Raw genomic sequence first — 20,065 nt, forward strand, 5'->3', positions numbered from 1 at the left:
TGCAAAATTGGTAAAATTTTAGTGAAGTACGTAGAAAACTTTGTAGTGCCTGATCAGTCAGTTCACTTATATGTATTACCATCCAGTAAAAAATTGAATATTTCACATATTTTTAAAAATTAGGTTCTTTAGACAATAAGTCTATGCATATTAGTGATTCAAGTCATCTTACAGAATAAAAATGAAACTCTTTCAGAGGCTTAGCTCTCACAATATTTTCTCCTTGAATGCTATGCAGTTATGACAGGAGAGCGTTCTTAAATGAATATGGTCAGACAGTGACTGGAATATTGATAATATGAGTAAGTTCTATAAATCTACACTGAAAATGCTTGGTTCAGTAAGATGGCCCACTCTTAACAAAATTCCACAGAGGCAAAAGCAGAAGATACCAAATATACAAGGTTGAAAGCACTGTTGTGATAGGATGATAGAGTTTTATGCTCAGAACAATTCAGCAGATGCAGCATTGTAGCAAAATGTCAGCAGAATTTTTCCTGAATTCTTTTCCAAGGAATTGTTTTTCTTTATCAAAGAAGAAAGGTAACCCTAAGAGTTGTCAGTACTCAGGCATTCCATTTTGGGGAGAAGAGTAGCCATAGACAGATTTATTTGGATTCCCAAGAAATGTTTCAGGTTGTCATTTTTCTTGTTTCTGCAAATCACTTGGAAATATGTATTTAGATCTCAACAGTTCTTTTAACTACAAGGCATGACATTGCCTCATGTTAAATTTAATGAGCTGATCTCTCCCTATCCCTTTGTGTTCTTTGAGGCCCTTCTGGGTTGTTTTGGTGCCAAGCACTCATTATAGACTTAAAGAAAAAAAGTTCATCTAATACTAAAATGTTTTTCCTGTGTATATTATACTTACCTGATCACCGATGCTACTAGACTGATTCAGGCCAATGATAAATGGATACCCTAGACCAGGCAGGCAAGGTTCTTAGAGAAGGGAAGGTTCCCTAGACCAAGGGTATCGAACTCCCTTGGTCCCCTGGGGAGCTCCATGGGGCTAATTGGGACACAGCAGAGCAAGTGGTGGTGGTGTTAACCACTGCAGGTTCCTGAGCCAAGGGGATTAAGGAACCTATCACTTGCCCCTCTACTACCAACATGCACGTATACATGTGCAGGGGTCCATATACCAGAACTCAGTGGCAGGCCCTGTCCCTGCCTGCCCTGCCCCTGAATTGCTGGTACCTCCAAGAGGCCCATGAGATGGATGATAAGGCTGTATGGGCTGGATGCAGCCCATGGGTTATATCTTTGACATCCCTGCCCAAGGCCCTTAAATCTGAGCAAAGATCTGTGTATGACACTGACATCTCCACAAGGCAGGGGTTTACCTGAAGATAGATGAAAGCTAGATTCCATTCTATTATTATTGCAGCTGTAGTTGATCAGATCATGCCAACTTACCTGTATGCAGAGTCAAATAGAGCTGCTTTTGATGGTTTTATTTTTCATCTGTGAAAGATTTCAGTAGGTGCATTGTCATTTGAGTACTCCTTTGTACCAGGGTCTTCCTCTGAGAGACTGTCTTGTGCCTTCTCTCATTCAATATCTATATGGGACTGCTGAGTCCTTATGAAGGCGTGTTCCATAACTCTTTCTCTGTTCTGAAGACATTCAGATGTTTTTTTCTGTTCACCTGATTGGGGCAATGCCATGGAATCTCTTAGTTCATATTTCCTAGAGCTTGGGCCCTGGATGAAAGCAAACTGAATGAAGTTCAAACAAGATAAAATTGAGGTGAATCTCTTTGGCTTACTGAAGGAACTAGAAGTTGTGCTGAGGGTTATATCTGAATCTTCTATTTAGGGAATGTGCCTACATTTGTTATTAGCGTCTGCAGCCTCGGGGTATTGTTGGACCTTCAGCTGCTGTTTGACGTTCAAATATACAGCAGTATCTAGCAAGGTTTTTTTCCACTTCTGCCTGGATGCAGTGGTTTGTTTTGAAAATAGTCTTTGCTACACTGAGTCTATCACCTCCATGTTACATTCCTGCAATGTTTCTTCTGTTGGGCTATGCATTAATCAAACTAAAAACTGAAGTTCAGCAAAGTGCAGTGACCCATTTAGTTACCAGTGCTCTTGAAGTGCACATAATTTCAATATTTTAAGATTTGGTACCTGTTACACCTTAAAATCTATCTGTAAACTGATGTTGACGTACAGACAGTTCTTTAAAGAAACATAAAAGAGACATCTCTCTATGTCACTGCCACAGTGGTTGTGAATTGACATGCCTGAGCTGACTTTTCCTTTGAAGGGAAAACAACAGCTCCCAAGTGCAGGCTTCTCAACTTGTGAATTTGCTGCCCCTTTTGGTCCAAAAAAAATTCAGATCTGCTCATCATGGCTCTCTATCTCATCAAGGTTGAGGAGAGCTGCGTTTGTGTGTAAAATGCAGAGTATAGCAGTGAACAGACACTGACTTTCTTTTGCCCTTTAATCACAGAATTACTGAGGAACCCATAAAGGGGTCTGTACAAATATTTAAATTAAGTATAAATTAAAACATGGGATATGATGATGAATTTAATGCACAATGGCAGTTTATTTAATTAAATGTTACAATATTACAACCATAACAGGGCAACTTGTTACAGCATATTAGGTAGCTTTAGCTGTGAAAAATGCACTTGAATTGTGAAGCGATTACCATATTTACTTGATTAAAAGATAAGCCGCCCACCGATTTTAAATGGAGGAAGGGCTTGTCATAGAATCGAGTGTGAGGTAGTTGGGGGGCGGGGGACGACGATGAGGACAGGTGCTTTGGATCCAGCTTCAACCCTAACCTTGGGTTGGGGCCAGAGCTGCAGCTGCTGCCTGCCCCCCACCACCTCTGCACCCCCTGCCAAACCCCCTCTGAAGTCTCAAGCCCCCACTGCCTCCTGCCTCCTCCCTCGCTTCCCACGCCACTTCTCCTCTTCTCCGCTGCTGCACTCCCCCTACCTTAGCTCTGCTGTTCCTTCACTGCAGCCTGGAGCACAGAGGACAGAGCATGGCTCCAGCTCGGCCCTGTAGCAGTGGTGTCAACTCCATGCCATTATTATAGGGTAAGGCTAGGGCTGTGCTCAGTGCTCCCAGGCTCAAGCACAGACCAGCTCTGCCAGCACCAGAGCAAAGGTAAGGGGTAGTTGGAGGGATAAGCAGGGGGGAGAGACTTCAGGGTTGAAGGAGATGGGAGGAAGAAGAGGCAGGGAGGAAGAAGCAGCAAAGAGGGGGGATTAGAGGGGGACAGGGGAAAGGGAGTGGGCACCTAATGCTTCAGAAGCTGGCACAAAGGGGGAGTAATTGTGGGAGGGGAAACAGGCAGCAGGGTGGAAAGCTGCCTGCCCCACTGCATGGTCCTCCCACCTCGACACTGCCTGCCCCCTCATCACCCGGCCCTCTACTGCCTGTCTCCTGCTGCTCCCCCCACTGCCTACCCCCTTACTGCCTCTCCAACCCACCACTGCCTGCCCTACCACATGCTCCTCAGCTGCCTCCCACAATGTCTGTCTTCCCCATTGCCACTACTGTCCCCCTACTCACTACTTGCAGTAGTGGGGGGATGAATTTAAGATAGTCTTCCAATAACTAGATTCTATATATAGAAAATTATTCTAAGCATAGAAAATTTATAAATTTATTGTATAATTATTGGAGGGGCTCATGTTAAATGCAGGGTTATCTTGTAGTCAGGTAAATACAGTAGCTTATTTTGAATGTGTCCACAGTGTATAAAAGTTGAGCGTACCTGTTAAAAAATGTGAAGTCCACGACCCATAATTCCTAATGCCATGAGATCTCTCTCTCCCTTCCCCCCACCTCCCTCTCCTTTTGGTTTTGTTCCTAATTTTAAAAGTAGCTTAATGTTAAGAGAGACACAAGTAGTACAGAGTAAAAACAAATTCTTCAGTGAAGAAGTGCATACAGTTAGCATATTCTTTAAACTTCAGTAAAGTTTAATTTTAGGATCTCTCTTGTGTCCTGGAATGTCTCTGGTTAGTTTGTTTAAACACAGGGTTTTAAATATTGCATTATCAGCTCCATGCTGAGGACATTGTTCATTAATATTTTTCTATATTAAGTACATCTCTCCTCTCCAACAAGGCTGATGTGCTATATGTTACAAACAGCTGAGAGTCTCCCTAAGACATTCCAGCTGGGAAATTTTATCTTGAACAGGCTCCAACAAGGACATGACTGTGGTGTGATTCCTAGTGATGTTTAGATTAAGTCTGTCTTCCAGTTGAAGTCCTTTGAGAGCAGGAATGAAACCAGAAAATGGTTATGATTCACATCAGACTGTTCGAGATACGATTCTTCTCTTATTGCTCATTTTCAACCATGAGAATAAGCTTTTTTTCTGTTTCAGAATCCATTTCTATAATAGTGGTTTTTATTACCTAGTAGGCCTAATAAATTCTGGACAAAATTAGGATCATCATGGTAGGAGGCATCTGAAAATCACAAAAGAAAACAAATGCAAAGCTTGTATTTGTGTTTGAGTGTATAATTGAAAGCACAGCCTCTCTTGAAACTCTGCAATGGAAATCTCCTCTACAGTTAGGAACAGACATTGCATTTGTCCCTGGACAGGTCATGGCCGCATTTGTCCGGAAACAGAAACATCCCCAAATTGGCATGTATACACAACACCCTTCCAGTTAGGGTTTAGTGAGTGCTTGAATGCACTGATGCTTTTCTGCCATTAATTCAGTGATGCAGTGCTGGAACAACAGTCCAGCCATACTTCATAATGCCCCAGGACAAACTGTTAGCACTTCTTATCCCATGAACCTTTTTAGGGTTTGTTTTTAGGGACAACAGACATGGGTGTCTAAGTGATTGCACTTTGTCCTGGGATAAAATGCTTTCTCCTGAGACAAATACATCATCTGTTTGTAACCTAAATGTAAGAGTTTGTCAAAGTAGATGAGACATCTGGACATGCTTGTTTACCCTCCCCCTTGGAATCCACTTTCTGTTGCTGTGTGAGATGGGGTACAGGGCTAGTTCAGCTGGGTCTGACCCAGTCAATCCCAATTCTTATGTTCTTATGTAGATGTTCTGAAACTAGGTAGGAAATAGATTTCCTATGTAAAAAATTGTTTCCCATCCTGAACTTGGACTTTCGGCTAAAATGTCAAATCTTGGTGAACCCCAAGTCTGAAAAAAAAATAGATTTAAGTCATTGAAACATGTTTCTTGGATAATTTTAGGATGTTTCACTTTAAAAAAAAATGTTTTTAAGTGAAATAACATTGTTTTTATAAAATGACTTTAAATTTAAGAAAATTCAAGCTTATCTTGGCTTGTATGGCATGACTGTACTATTTCTGCAGAGCTCTTGTGTGCATTACAGAGAAACATGATCTCCCACATTGCAAGAGAGTGCCCTAACTACCAAGCAACTGGATAATATACAGTGAGACTCTTAGTTTTTCCTGTTAACCTTGTTCCAATTTCATATAAAGTAATTAAAAATGTACTGGGCCAGAGAGAAAGCAAAAGATTGGCTTGCTTTCCTACTCATCAACATACTAACTCAGGGTGCAAGAGTCGCTGCTTCATACTGAGCAGAGTTAGGATTTGAAAAGAGGTCTCCCACCTTCCCAGTGAGCGCTCTGGGAGGACACACACAGAACCCAAACAGCCTCAAACAGTTTCATCCCCAGTTGCCTTTTCAGTGGGCTAAGTGTGCTCTAAGAATATCTACTGCTGAAGCTCTGAAGTGTGCTCTGAGAACATCTACCCTACAGGTAATACGCACATGGAGTGAGAGTCTGAGGGTGAGCTACAGTCTGCATCTTATGAAATGAGCTTCAGCTCATGATATGTATATATATCTACTTTGGTTATTCTACAACAGTATGTTCAGTTTTAGGCCTTATAAGTGGTGCAGGCTGGCCCACGAGCCAAATTGGGTCCTGAACCAGCCATTTCAGTACTTACCTTTAATTGGATACCTCAAGGGATATAAAATGTGAAAAATAAAGAATGAATTGTGTTGCTTTCTGTTTAAATTCTCAGAAACTCCAGTTAAATTATTTGGAGTTGTTATAAAGCTGGCAGTACCCACAGTATTTATATTGAGGTTTTTGTCCAAGATTCTCAACATGGATCACAAACACCAGTTAAACCTTAACAACAGCCTATATGTAATAGGTAGGTCTTTTTATATCAGTTTTACAGTTGGAAAAACTGAGGCACAGAGAAGCTAATTATCGTGCCCTAGGCCATTCACCCAAGCAGTATAAGAAGAAGATAGAACTCAAGAATCCTTGCTTCCAATCCCTTGCTCTGATTACTACATAACACATTTGTTTCTTATTTTAAAATAGCCATTATATATGTCCTGCTAACTTTTCAGAAATAGTTGTTGTGTTGGAAGTGTCCAATTGTTAAGTCAAATTTAAAATCCAGGCATTTAATTTCATGATTTCTGCTTTGTTTTTGATAGGTGTATTGTACAACCTGTTACAAAAACCATATCTGCACATTCCTGGTTTGCTAAAAAAACCCTGCAGCCTCCACTAACACTATGTTTATATAGGTCAGTTCCTCCACCATTCCCAGAATAATCAGAGCATTTGTTGTATATTATAAATATCTATATAGAGCTGCTAGTACTCTGCTCGCTGCAGAAAGAGTCTAGTTCTGGTATTTAAACCTCTCCAGAGGATGGGCCTGAAGTATCTGAGTGCTCATCAATGTTTCAATGGAATGTAGCTATTGAGGGAGGTCATAGTTGTATGGGGAGAGATCAGAGGCGAAGGCTTGTGAACCCAGGAGATGGGATGTGGTCCTTAACCATGTTTTATTGCAGGAATAGCTGCTCCTTGCACTAACACTAATCTTAGAAAGACTGTATTTTTTCTTAACTTTTTTCCCATTGACTCCAGTGGGAGCACTCAGAATGTACAAAGCTGAACACATTCATACATTTTTCAGGATTGGTTCCTAAATACAAAATTCATTTCTTCAATTTTTCTTTCCCTCCATAACTTCTTCACACAATTACTGAGACAAGCAAACACAGATGAACAAATGAGGCATAAACTGTCACTCTAATACCCAACAGCACAGGAAAGAAGAGAAATAATAATAATGTCTTTAACTACCTGGTAGGAGCTCAGATTTTATCCCAATAGGATAAATACCTCATCAAATCAGATGAACAGCAATAAAGCTGTATTGAAATGGTGACAATTATACATTTTCAAGAAAGGCTTCATTCCATTTGAGCTTTCAGTTGAAAACATTGCATTAAGTAGATAGAATTGACAGAATTTTTATTTGATGTTGGTGCTAGCTCTGTGGATCTAGTAAAATAAAATCCAGGCAGCATAGTGATGTCATTCTCTGAGTTCTTTTTTTTAATCCCGTTTTTGTATTGAAAGCAGCCATCTGTCCCTCTGAGAACAATCACTGAAGCAGCTGTACGTGTTGTGCCATCAATAACAAAAGCTTCCACTTCATACCAGAGGGTAGCAGTCTGGAGGTTGCTCAGAGTTATAAGGACGATCAGGGTCAAATGACACCTGATGCCACTCTGTATGGGGAAAATAAAACTAGGATTATACTGCCTTTATGAGCACATTGACTAGTAGAGGAGTAGGGTCATTCTTTGTCTGTGTTTTTTCTTTAGGGGCCATGAGAATGCATGTGTGTATTTTAGGTATATGTCATTACTCTCTCTCCCTCAGCGTGGAAAAAATAACACAACCCCAATCCTCCAAAGCAATGTATAAAGCAAACACTGTACAGCATCTTTTTTTGAAGCGAAAACAAAGTGGTACTGGTAGTCAGCAATATAATCTAATAGTTCAAAGTGTACAATATCAAACAATCTGAGTGTCCTATAGCAAACCTTTACATACAGTGCCATAAACATGCTGTTGATGTTGCATCCTCTGGAGGGCCAGGCCTCTTTTTCTGAAAAGGCATGCTTTCTTTGCATATGTTGTGACATTTTTTCCAGCATTGTTTTTTTCAGAGATTCATAGATTGTAAGGGGCTGGATGTGACCTCACAAGATCATCTGGTCCAGCCCCCTACACTAGGCAGGAAAGACAACTGGGGTCAAGTGATCCCAGCAAGGTGACTATCCAGTTTCCACTTGAAGATTTCCATGGTAGGTGATTGTACCACCTCTGAAAGGAATTTATTCCACGGTCTGGACACCCTAACTGTGAAGAAGTTTTTCCTAGCGTTAAGCCTGAAACGGTCTTCCAGGAGTTTGTGGCCACTACTCCAGGTTTTCCCCAAGGGTGCCCTGAGTTTGCCGAGCCCTTGAAATATTCCCCTGATATAGTGGTAAGCTACTACCAAGTCCCCTGTCAGCCTTCTCTTTTTTAGGCTGAAGAGGCCCAAGTACCTCAGGCTTTCCTCATGTGGCTTGCCTTGCAAGTCTTTGATCATACGGGTGGCTTTTCTCTGGACTCTCGCAAGCTTTTCCATGTCCTTGTTGAAGTGCAGCACCCAGAACTGGACGCAATACTCCAGCTGTGGTCTCAGTCCCAGTAGCAAATTTTGTTGCTGCGCAGCAAATTTGCAGCACACATTTTAACATTCACTGTGTGCAGTTTATGGCACCACAAACTGCACGCCCCTGATCACCTAGACATAGCCACAGATTCCACAACCTGGGGGGATACAAACTCCATATGCTGCCACCTTAGAGGGAATTCACCTTTGGATGTGGGGTAGGATTCGTGGATAAATGACATGGCTTGGACAAACTGCAGGACAACCATGGCTGCAGCAACAAAGGAATAAACCTAGAATAATAGTGCAACCCATGGACCTTCAGCTGTCTTTCCCCACTACAGGAAACTCACAGTACACACAGAAAACAGTACACACAGAAAATGTTCTTGTTGCCATCACTTTGTTTCTGTTCAGTAGAAAGATGCTGATACAGCAGATAGTGATCTTTTCATAAAACAAAGAATTCTGTATCAAGCTGTTCCTCCCCACTTCTTCCCTCCCTTTTTTCAATATGAAGGCATCTGTTTTTTCAAGTATAGCGATGAAGGCTTGTTGCATCGGTTTTGATGGTAATATTCCTACAGCCTGTATATTTGTTCTCTCAGGTTCTTTGCTGTTTCATATTCTGCTATCTAGTGCCTGTCAAGAACATGACCTAATTTGGCTATGTAATTTGCTGTTTTATTAAAGGAAAAAGTCAGTAGACTTTGGGGGAAATCTGTAGGCAATAAAAGAGATTAAAATATTAATAAAGGATAGAAACTGTGAATACATTTCTAATTCACTCTCTCGAGTTCTGTATGGTGATGTTGTAATTTGTGCCATCTCATAGACCAGTATTCACATAGCATTTACAAGCATAAGGCTGATGTTTTAGATGTCTACCACCCAGTGTGAAAGCTATCAGAGCTGAAAAAAAAATCACTTAGTGCTTGATGCTACAAAGTGCTGAACACCTTCAATGTGGGAGTCATCCCACCGAGCACCCCCACTGATAAAAGGGTTTGGTACCACTCAGGATCAGACCCTTAAATATATTATTTTCTGGAAGCAGTTCTGCTGTAAAATTTGCTAATTCATTTCACGGTGTGATCATTCAGATTCAATAAATTATTCATGCTCTTTTACTTCATAATTTTTTCCTTTAACTTATAACCTTTAAGTTAACTTGTTTAAAGCTAGCTTGTTCTATAAGGAAAACTTGTGGCAAGAATTGCTGTTATTTCCAGAGAATGCCACAACAGGCTTTCTCTGTTCTGGCAGTTCTGCCAAAGTTGCTTTTACAGTACTTTCAGAGGTCAGCAGACTCTGATGAGTGGTTAGTGGCTCAGAACTTAACTGCTATTTTTGTCTGGCTATGTGATTTCTGGGAAACGTCTCTGAAATCCATCCTTCTCTTCATTTTTGTCATAACCCCATGGGGACTGGATTTTTGCTTCTCAGCATGAACAGGAGCATTGACTTTGGCACATAATGTTGAAAATGAATTTTAGTATTAGACTACAGTGTTGATTTGGCTGGAGAGATTACTCCCACAATTATATAGCATTAGACTTGAAATGGCAAGAAAGTGCAATAAACAAAGGTTTTCTTCAGCTATAGAAATTTACATTTTAAATTTCATTGAGTGGCAGCCAAGAGTTGATTATAAGGCATGTGTTACTGTCAGATAACACCTACCTCTGGGGTATTATGACACTTGAGACAGAGAGATGAGAATTACCCCTAAGTAATAATACATAACTATTGTACATTTCTTTTGTCGTATATACCCTTGGGTGTGTGGTGAGGCATAAGGTCAAACATCCAGTCCTCGTTTCCACTGAGAACAAACACACAGTAGCTATATACTCAGTATTTATCATTGAAGTCGGTTGTTTAATATTCTAGTTGACTGAGGTCTGCCCTATTAAAATATAATCTCATGATCACCTAGATTTAAGGCTAATCTTTTGATTAGCTCAGTGGCAATAGAGGACTACCAGCACCTGACAGGATCAGATCTTCCATTCCCTTGTTTAAATCAAAGGCATTTGGAAGTAACTTGAAGAATCCTAATGTCAAGTTTATGAGTTAATTGAACTCCAGTCTCTTCATGTCCTCCTCAGGAGCACCAACTTAGATCAAAGTCCTGTAGCTATCACTTTTCTCAGGTTGGAAAGCCATGTTCCTCTCTCACCAGACCAGGGACTAACCTTGTAGTGCTGCAGATGCCTGCAGTATCCCTGTAGGTCTGGTTTTAGCTGAGTGCCTGCAGTCCTCCTCTCCTAGGGACAGTGACAGGGTTAATCACCGACAAGCCAGCTTTCATAATGTGCTGGTACTATTTATCTGGAACAAAAGCCTTACAGGGGAAACATCTGAAAAGAATAGAACAGCTTATCTACATGTCTGTCTTACCAGGTATTCACATAACATCCAATGGATACCCTGATGGGGCTAAAATACTTCAGCCTGTCTTGTGCATGTTTGCATAATTACAGTGTTTCAATCATGAGAATATGCAGTGGGCCTGTAGATAGAGAAAAGGGTAATACAGAGATGAATTCAGCTCAAATTCAGGGGGAAGAGTCTAACAGGCAAAGTAACCAGTCCTCAAACAGAGGTTTCTATTAAGCTTTCTTCTAAATCCCAATCTGGGGTTTGGGAAAAAACGTGGAACATTTTTTTTAAATATACATTGAACTGGACATGTCAGAGCAATACGTCTGTGATGTGAAGAGGATCAGTTAAGCCTAAAAGGACAGATTTGGAAGCTGTCAGTGTCAGTGGTAGATGAAAGCATAGAAGCCATTGGGTTGCCAAGGGAACCATATCGAAGTGGAAGAGAAAGGGACTGAGGACAGAACCAGGGGGATCAGGAATCACCAAAGGAGATGTGAAAGAGCAGCCAGTCAAGAAGAGTTAAAATACAGACTGCCAGAAGCCTGGAAACAAAGAGGCATGACTTAACACCATTAAAGGTAGCAGATGATGCACATTAAGCTCAAAGGATAGGACCATCGTATCAGCCATGAAAAAGGTCATTAGTCACCTTGGCAAGGTTGGAGCTGGATTGGAGAGGATAGAAGAGAGAGTGGGAGGAAAGGAACTTGGGACAACAGGAATAAATAGGTTGAGCCTGCTGTTCCCATCTTAATCTCCTCAGGGTTACTCAGGGGAAGCATGGTAATACTTCATATAATCTCATCCTTCAGATTTTTCCTTTGCAGCCTATTTCTACCATGATACCCACAAAACAGTACAAAATTAGAAATGCAAATACTATTATTCTCCAATTTACTATTATTCTATTAAAATATAGCAGTAGTGAAGACAGTGAGCAGTATGTTTACGTACCAGTGTAAAGGGTTCAGCCTTCCCATTGGTTTTCTTTGGAGACACCACTTAAGAATGCAACCACTGGTGGTCGTTTCCTACATAACAACGGTCTATTAGATTGGTAATTGAAAAGAGGCTTATGGAATCTGTATTTGTATCACTAGTCCTCTCCTGAATCCCGACATTTTATTTTTCACTATTGTGCTGCTTTGTTTGCTATACTCTTTTGAAAAAGATGGTCATAGAAATCTGATTGAGGTAACTAATTTAAGGTTTCTAGTTTTCTAAGATTATATTTTCATTTGGGAGGTGCAGTAGATCAGTGGTTCCCAACCTTTTATTTCCTGCAGACTGACATGGAAGCAGGACGGGGCACACAGAAAGAGTGTGTAGAAAGTAATTACAGTTTTGGGAAAACTAGACCTAGGGGGATCTTGGAGAATCTTCGATTCAGGCAAAATATCAATTGATTTCAGTGGAAGCTTTCCTTAAGAGTGAGGGAATCATCTAATCAGAGCTGTTACTGCTGCGCTATCCATGGGCGACTGGTGCCTCCTGAGTCAGGAGGGGGCACTTGCCCCCCCCCCCAGCGGCCAGTCAGTGAGGGGTGGGGGGAGAGGCATCCCCCCATGTCCAGTCTCACTGTCCCAGAAGCAGCATTCCCTCTAAACTGGCTTAAAGAGGGAACGCTGCCTGGAAGTGCCAGCAGCGCACCCAGAAGGGCCAAGGATGTGCCAGTGGCACTTTTCCTGGTGCCCCCACTCCCCAGCTGGTGCTCTCAGGGGTGGCACCAGTGTTCCCACCTGCCCCCCCCGCCACTGCCTAAGCAGGGGATGCTGGCTGTGAAGGGGTGCACGAGGGCTCTCGGGAGGTGCACATGCACCCCCTACACGTCACCACTGGCGCTATTTTAGCGTATAGTTATTCTCCCTACTTAGTTTTATGCTCCATTCACAGAACTGGTCAATCTCAATAAATATGAAGATAGATTTGTGGAGAGATCACAGTGGGTGTGGAAAACCAGGACTCTAAAGAGGACTAGAAGGCAATACTGGAGGGGACCATAGAAAGGTCAAACCACTGCTGTAAGAGCACTAGATTACAACCCACATTATAAATGCCTATGTCTCTCTCCCCTTCACAATACAGAAATATTCCCTTTCAGATGGAAACTTCTGCCACAAAGTTTCCAAGAAGGTATGTTCTGCTTTACAGTACTTAAAAAAAAAAAAAAAGAGCGAGAGCAAGCAAACTTCCGTCTTCTGTACTTTCCTAATCAGGAGCTGGATCCTGCTTGATTACTTCATTCACCTCTGTAGTCTATATTCAGACAGATAATCCTACTGATTTCACAGAGACTACTCATGAGAGTAAAAATGATTCACAAGTAGGTTTTGCAAGATCAGGCAGTTAGCTGCTATTACACATATCATGTGTACTGCTCAAAGTGCAGCATTATTTCTCATGTTTGGATTTTGGAGTTTGCTTTCTTGGGTTGTAACAGCACAGAAATCTCTCAGCTACTGTTTCCTAATCTGTTTCTCAGTTAAATATACATATGGAGATATTGGTTAACTAAGGCTTTTCGTGGAATAGCCCTCATGACCATTTCCATCTGGGCTAATTATCAGTGCATTTGGAATGCAGGGTCGTCCATGCTTCTTTGGAGTTGACTGTTCAGTGCATCACAGGCAGACATCTTAGGGAGAAGGTCAGAAAGAAATCAATACAGTTTGCGGGATTCTTATGCTGGGTTCATCCCTGCATTATGATTTTTGGTTGAGAAATATGTCATTTCTCTCTCAGATTGTGAAGTATATCTCATACCAACTGGGCAATAGGGGCTGCGCTAATCTACAAACAATTTTAGGTTCATGTTTCGGTAGTGCTTTGATTGTGCATTTGCCACTAGGTCTGTGCATAAAGCAGTGCATTGTTCTGCTTCTCTAGTTGAGGTCCAAAAAGCAGACTGTTGTCTCCAAGGAGAAGTTCCTGTCTTCCTCAAAGAGGTCAATAGCCTGTGCCAGTCTAATGCCTCGAGAAATATATGCCTCTCAGCAGGCTAGGGGGGGACCATACCACGTATTACCATCATACCCATACACATAGGAATTGAGCTGAGAAGGAGGTATAGCAAGCCTCTGAGGCTTGAGCTCACATGCATCTACTCACTGCAAATGGTTGGTATAAGGTAGGGGTGTCAAAGGTATGGCCTGCAGGCTTCATCTAGCCCTTGGACCCTCTTTACCCAGTCTGAGGACGCGATAGAGAGGTTAGGAACTTGGAGGCAAGGTCTGCCACTGAATTCCTAGAGACAGAGTTCCAGTGGGCACCCATGTCAATGGGGGAGCAAGCAACAGTTGTGTTAACTCCCATGCTACCATTTACCCTACTTTTGTCACTGGGTCTGGTTCAGCCTGTGGTGGCAATCAAGCTTGACACCCCTGGTATAAGCTACTGGTGCTGTTTTAGCCAGAGGTGCATCATCTTTAACAAGAGACAAGAAGTTAGTTGATACAACATCCTGTATAATAGATTTTGTTTTAAACAGAAAAAGATGGACAGCAAAGAAAAAGCAAATAAAAGGAAACGTTTTTTTTAAATCTTAGGCTGGACTTCAGCATGAAGAAGAGACAGAATATCAATCCTGCTTATGAACAAGTTCAGCCTATTTGATTTTGCTTCTATTTGTCCTTTAACTGAGTAGGGGGGCCTACAGTATTGTACCCCAGTTCATATTTGGTTTAAAGCCGGGTGCAGCTGTTTGGAGCCTCCTGCTACCTGGCCCAAAGCCCAAGCCCAGTTCATATTTGGTTTACAGCATTCATGTTAGATACTCAGTCTAGTGTGGCTTCATATGCCCATGCCAGTGATTCTCAAATAGAGTGCCTTGAGATCTTTTCAGGGCTGCTGCAGGATGCCATGCAGTGTTAGCACTGTTAGATGTACAAACATGATTCACAAGATAAACCCCATGATTTCAAATAAGAATCCATAGTGTTAAAAAATTAACGTATTCTGATTTAAATTATTTGCAACAGAAAATTGTTATATTACTTTTCCATAGTCATACATTACAGCTGGCATTTTCTGAGGGGTGCTTTGAGTTTTAGAACTTGTCTAAAAAGATTGAGAACCACTGGTTTATACATATCCTGTGTTCACTATTATTCCTATTAAACAAATATCTAACAAAGGCATAAACATGATATATATAACACTTGAATTTTATGTATGATAAAGAACAAGTACCAATATGCTAGATGGAATGGGTTAGCTGAGTTTTCTGCCTTCAGGTCATTTATTGTAAATATCCTATGAGTCCAGTGTTTTCTTAAATAATGTACGTCTCTCCTTAAGACACTATAATGTTTTAAAAGCAATTTCATAAATGGTCCAAGACAGGGGTCAGCACACATGCCAGAGCATGGCACACATGCCAGAGCATGGCATGCAAGGCCGTTTTGCTCAACACACCACAGCCAGCCTGGGGTCTGGGCAGCTGCTGCTGGCCACAGAGCCTAGGCTGCTCACAGCTGGTGGCCAGGAGGCAGCAAGCCAGGCTGCAAGCAGCCTGGGCTCTGTGGCTGGGTACAGCTGCCCAAAGCTCAGGCCAGCTGCAACCAAGAGCCTGCAAACAGCTGCATTGGGCTCTGTGGTGGCAGCAGCTGCACACATGCCTCCAGGTGGACGGTGGGGAGGGGCCTAGGGTAACACAACTCTGGTCCCTCCCCCACTGTTCACCCAGAGGAGCATGTGCAGCTGCTTCCCCAAAGCCAATGCCAGTGCTCCCAAGCCGGGTGCAGCTGTTTGGAGCCTCCTGCTACCTGCTGCAGCTGCCCAAAGCCCAAGCCAGCTGCAGCCAGGAGGCTGCAAACAGCTGCACCAAGCCCCAGAGCCCTTGGCCAGGTTCTGGGGTTGTGCTGCCCTGCACCCCTCCCCTGCCATCTGCCCAGAGATACGCATGCACCCTTTGCCACCACAGAGCCAAGTTTGGACTCTGGAGCCCAGTACAACAGCTTGCAGCTTCCTGGCTGTTAGCTACTGCCAGCCCAGTCTATGGGCAGCTGCAGCAGGCGGTGGGCAGGGTGCAAATAGCTTCACGAGGCTCTGGAGCCCCAGCGCTGGCTCTGTGCCAGTGGCAACTATATGCATGGCTCGGGGTGCAGGGAAGGGAAGGGGCTGCGGCAGTGCAATCCCAGGCCCTCCCTCTGCTGTCTACCTGGAGGCATGTGTGCAGCCACCTCCAACAACAAGGATTGGGCCCCTCATGGCTGCCCTGCGGTCTGCATGCCAAGGTGAGATGTGCATTGGGATTGGCACTCCAGCCAAAAGCCTTGCCAACCCCTGTTATAAGCTGTATCTTCACTATCATTTAGTTTGAGTATCACATCCATAAATATAGTTTTATACAGTGGAATTTTTAACAGTATACTAGCATATGAATGCTAAATCATTATTAGGAAACTAGCCTCTCTAACTTTGGTTCAGTTACACTGGATATCAGAAGGGTGAATGTTTAGAACATTACCACTAAACTGATGTGCTGAAACTCTACAGCATCTTTCCAGATGGCTAGCTCCATTTCCCACTGAAGTCAGCTCCTCTGAAGAAGTCCCTGTTAGAATAGAAGCAATTCACTCAAGCAGATGTTGAAATAATTGAGGAAGACCTTATCGTAGAATCCCACATATCTTCTGAGGTTATGTTCAATAATCACTAGATTGTATGTCCTCTTCTAAAATTCTGAATAACTGATTTAAGCGCTGATCTGTTGATCCAACGAGAGAAAATTGGGGGTTCAAAGTTCCATGTTTTGAGTTGACAATAAACAGGACATATAAATAAGATGATATACGAAATAGCACCAAACAACACCTTAAGGGAGAGCAATTTCAGTGCAGCTTGTTTACTACTCCTTGCTGATCAGTTAATAGTTGTTTCAGTTGCAAAAGAGGATATGAGCGGTAAAGAAACACTAGCTACCCTTGTTATGAGAAGCTTCTAAATTTATTAGCATGGAGAGAGAGGTGCTGTGAATTGCATGTAAAAAAAAGGAATAAATAAATTCAGAATAAAAGTAACTACACTGTGTCACATTAGAAAAGCTGATTTTGCAAGTTACCAAACTTGTTAAAAGCTGTAAGTAGGACACTAGATGAAATTGCACAGCCTGATTGTACTGATGGTTGGCCATCTGTTCCTACAGGCTTTCAAATCATCATTTTTTACTGAGAGCACGTGAGCTATGTTGTTGCTGTTGTTTTAGTAAGTAAATTAGATGAACCGCTAAGGATTTTAAGAGATTTAAGTGGGAATGGAGGCTCAAAGGAAGAGATGAATTTACAAATTAACAAAAATAAGTCAGTTCAAGGGATTTAATGTCTGAGTAAGATGAGTGAGAAAAAGAGGGTATAAAAAGAGAAGTTGTCGCTATGGTCGTTGTGTTGGCATTACTACTTAAGGGTTGGAGACAACTCTGTTGCTAATATTGTATAACCCTCTAGCACCTTTTCTTTGAGTATCTCATGCACTGTACAAATATTCATGAACTTTACAACACTCCTTTAAGGTAAGTAACATCTTCAATGGCTTGAGAAAGAAGAAAACAAAGGTTAAGTGTCATCCCCAATGTCCTACAGAACACTTCAGGAAAGATAAGAATAGAACCCCACTCTCTTGTCTGAGTTTCCTACCATACATATTACAAAAACTGAAATGGGAATAGTGAGTGGTTTTGCTGATTAGGCCCCAAATGTCCAATCAGATCTGTGTATGTTTCAGAGCCCCATTATCTTCAGTGGGACTCTGCACAGGGCATGGGGATTTCCCCAGACTATATGATGGGGGCTGCTGTATGCAACTTTTCCTTGCAGTGATCTAACTGCTCACTGCCAAGGGGACCCCAACAAAGCACCCTGATTTAATGCATGTCAAAGAAGCACTCTTAATCCTTGGAGTGCTATTAGATTTTTCACTTGGGATATGAAAAAGAAGAGATTTTAGCCCTGCAAGATTAAACAATCATCAGGGTTTAAAGGATTTAATCTGTTGGCGTTTCTGACCGGAATCTCTCATATAAGTCTCCAGTCTGAATGTAATTGGATGCAACATCAGAGATCAGTCAGCCTTTAAAAAAAAAAAGAAAAGAAAAAAAAGAAAAACATGCTACCAAGTAGAAGTGATCTTTCCTTTGAAATTTGTTGTGGCATGAGGCTATAAAGCTGGCCCCCGGTCTGTATTTCTTTAGTGTCTAGCTGGATTCTTTTGCTGAGGGGGGACATTTCTCAGTACGTGAATTCAGGCTATTGTTTCAGGCACACGTTTGCCTTAAGAAATAGTGCAAAACAGGCCGTTACTTATTCAGATGCAGAAGCTCCTTCCATCACACAAGACAGCCCATTCAAGTCACATGCCAGAGGTCTCAGCAGAATGGGCTGCAGCTGCTTCAAATCTGCTGTCTAACATTAGAAGCAGTTGGACAAACCTGACTACAGTAAGCCTCCCAGGCTCAGAGGAAGACAGGCAAAAGATCTGGGATCCAAGCACTATGTTCTCTGAGGATTTGTGGCTCGAAAATGAGAAAAACTGTGCTGTCGTTCACAAGACTAAGCGAGGAAGAAAACGCCAAGAGCTCCTGGCAGTGGCACTGGGGGTTAAGATGGGAGTAAAGGGGGCACTCTTATGGCAACCTCTGAAACTCTTTGCCTATTCACAGATCACCTCTTTGGTAAGAAGAGCAGCCTTAACTCAAAATGACAACCATTTCAACTATGAAAAAGCACACAATTTTAAGGTAAGGACAGTTTTGGTTCTGATTTAAAAGTTCTATGATGTTTTTCCATATTTATTTTTTCACTTGGTTTATGTATCTCCTTATATTGTGGCTGAGAAAAGTATCGAAAAAACATTATTCTTCCTATTTTAAGATCTTTGGGTTGTACTCTGAAAACATGTTCACTTGGCTTTTTCATATAAATAACTGCCTTGCTCTCAAATCTGACCTGATCCAGCTAAATTACAGATTTATGGTTTAGCTCTTTTGTCTCATATCCATTTTATTTAAATGGCACTTCAAGCTATTCATCTTAATCTTAAAATGTGTCAGACTTTCAACATCTAGATTTTAACAATGCAACATTTGTACTATTCCCATATGCAAGGGATAAGAAAACCCCAGTACTTTCTAAGAATAAAAAAATATGCAAAGGTGCTATTGTCTTACATCTTTTTGTTCACATGCTGTATGCCAAAGGAACGTTCTTGGAGTCCCACAGAGCTATTGGATATGGGCTTGTGCTTCCATGTCACAGTAAAATGAATAGCTATACAGACTCAAGGATGCTTAAATGGATCAGCCTGCTGCTGGCTTATAGGTACAAAATCAGATTTTTTTTTCAAGTACAGCATCTGGAATGCTGTATGTGCTGGGGAAGTGACTCAGCTTTGGAAACTAAGCTTCCAGTCATCTTGCTCTAACAGCTTTTGCCAGAGGGACTGTGTTAGTTCCAGAGTGTGCCAGTCTCCAGTTATCATGGTTAATGATGTTAAAAGGTGGTGTGATAGTAATCAGGAGTGTATATACAGTGTATAAGAGGAATGAAAAGCCAATAAACAAGAAGAGAGAAGAATGCGTTTATAGTTTCTGAAAACCACTATTTTCTTAATGCTCCCTGATAATCCAGGCCAACGTCAGAATAATTCATCTTGTTATCAGAAACAGTGTTTTATCCTACTGATCTCTCACCTCTCAACGAAGGAGAAATCAACATTAATTAAAATTATTTAACAAGCATGCTTTCCTTTCTGTTCATCTATTATGCTTTTCTCTTACACTTCACTGCAGCATTTGTGCTGTGGTTGAGATTTATCAATAATTTAATGTTAATGAGGAAAGCCTTACATGAAGCATTTTTACACCCCTACTCACATTCGCTCTCCTTGAACCCATACCCACATTAACATCAATATTTATCTCACTGCTAAACACTGAAAAAATAGGATAAATACTCTTGATTTAAGCATATTTATTCTTTCTGGCTTTGCCCTCATTATCATTTGAGTATGAAAACTGTTTCAGTTTAGCAAGAAAATATTTTCTCATGACTAGGACTTTTTTCTACTTTGACCCATACATTCTTTTCTTTCCTCTTCAAAATTCCCCTTGTTTTGGATTTGATTTATAACTGGAAATGTTCCCAGCAAGTTTGCATTTGCACAATCTAGCTGTTGTACACCCTTGATTGCTTTCT

General features: G+C 41.6%; 1 protein-coding gene across 1 annotated transcript in view; it reads left to right on the forward strand.

The window, feature by feature from the left end:
* CHN2 (chimerin 2) overlaps nt 1-20,065 on the forward strand; it is a 225,466-nt gene that overhangs the window by 172,393 nt on the left and 33,008 nt on the right. Inside the window, exon 7 of the mRNA XM_019535388.1 lies at nt 18,532-18,609. Within this exon, the coding sequence (XP_019390933.1) occupies nt 18,532-18,609 (78 nt within the window). The remainder of the gene's footprint in view (nt 1-18,531; nt 18,610-20,065) is intronic.

Source organism: Crocodylus porosus, unplaced genomic scaffold (genome assembly GCF_001723895.1).
Source record: "Crocodylus porosus isolate Cpor-Errol unplaced genomic scaffold, CroPor_comp1, whole genome shotgun sequence".
Classification (NCBI taxonomy): Eukaryota; Metazoa; Chordata; order Crocodylia; family Crocodylidae; genus Crocodylus; species Crocodylus porosus.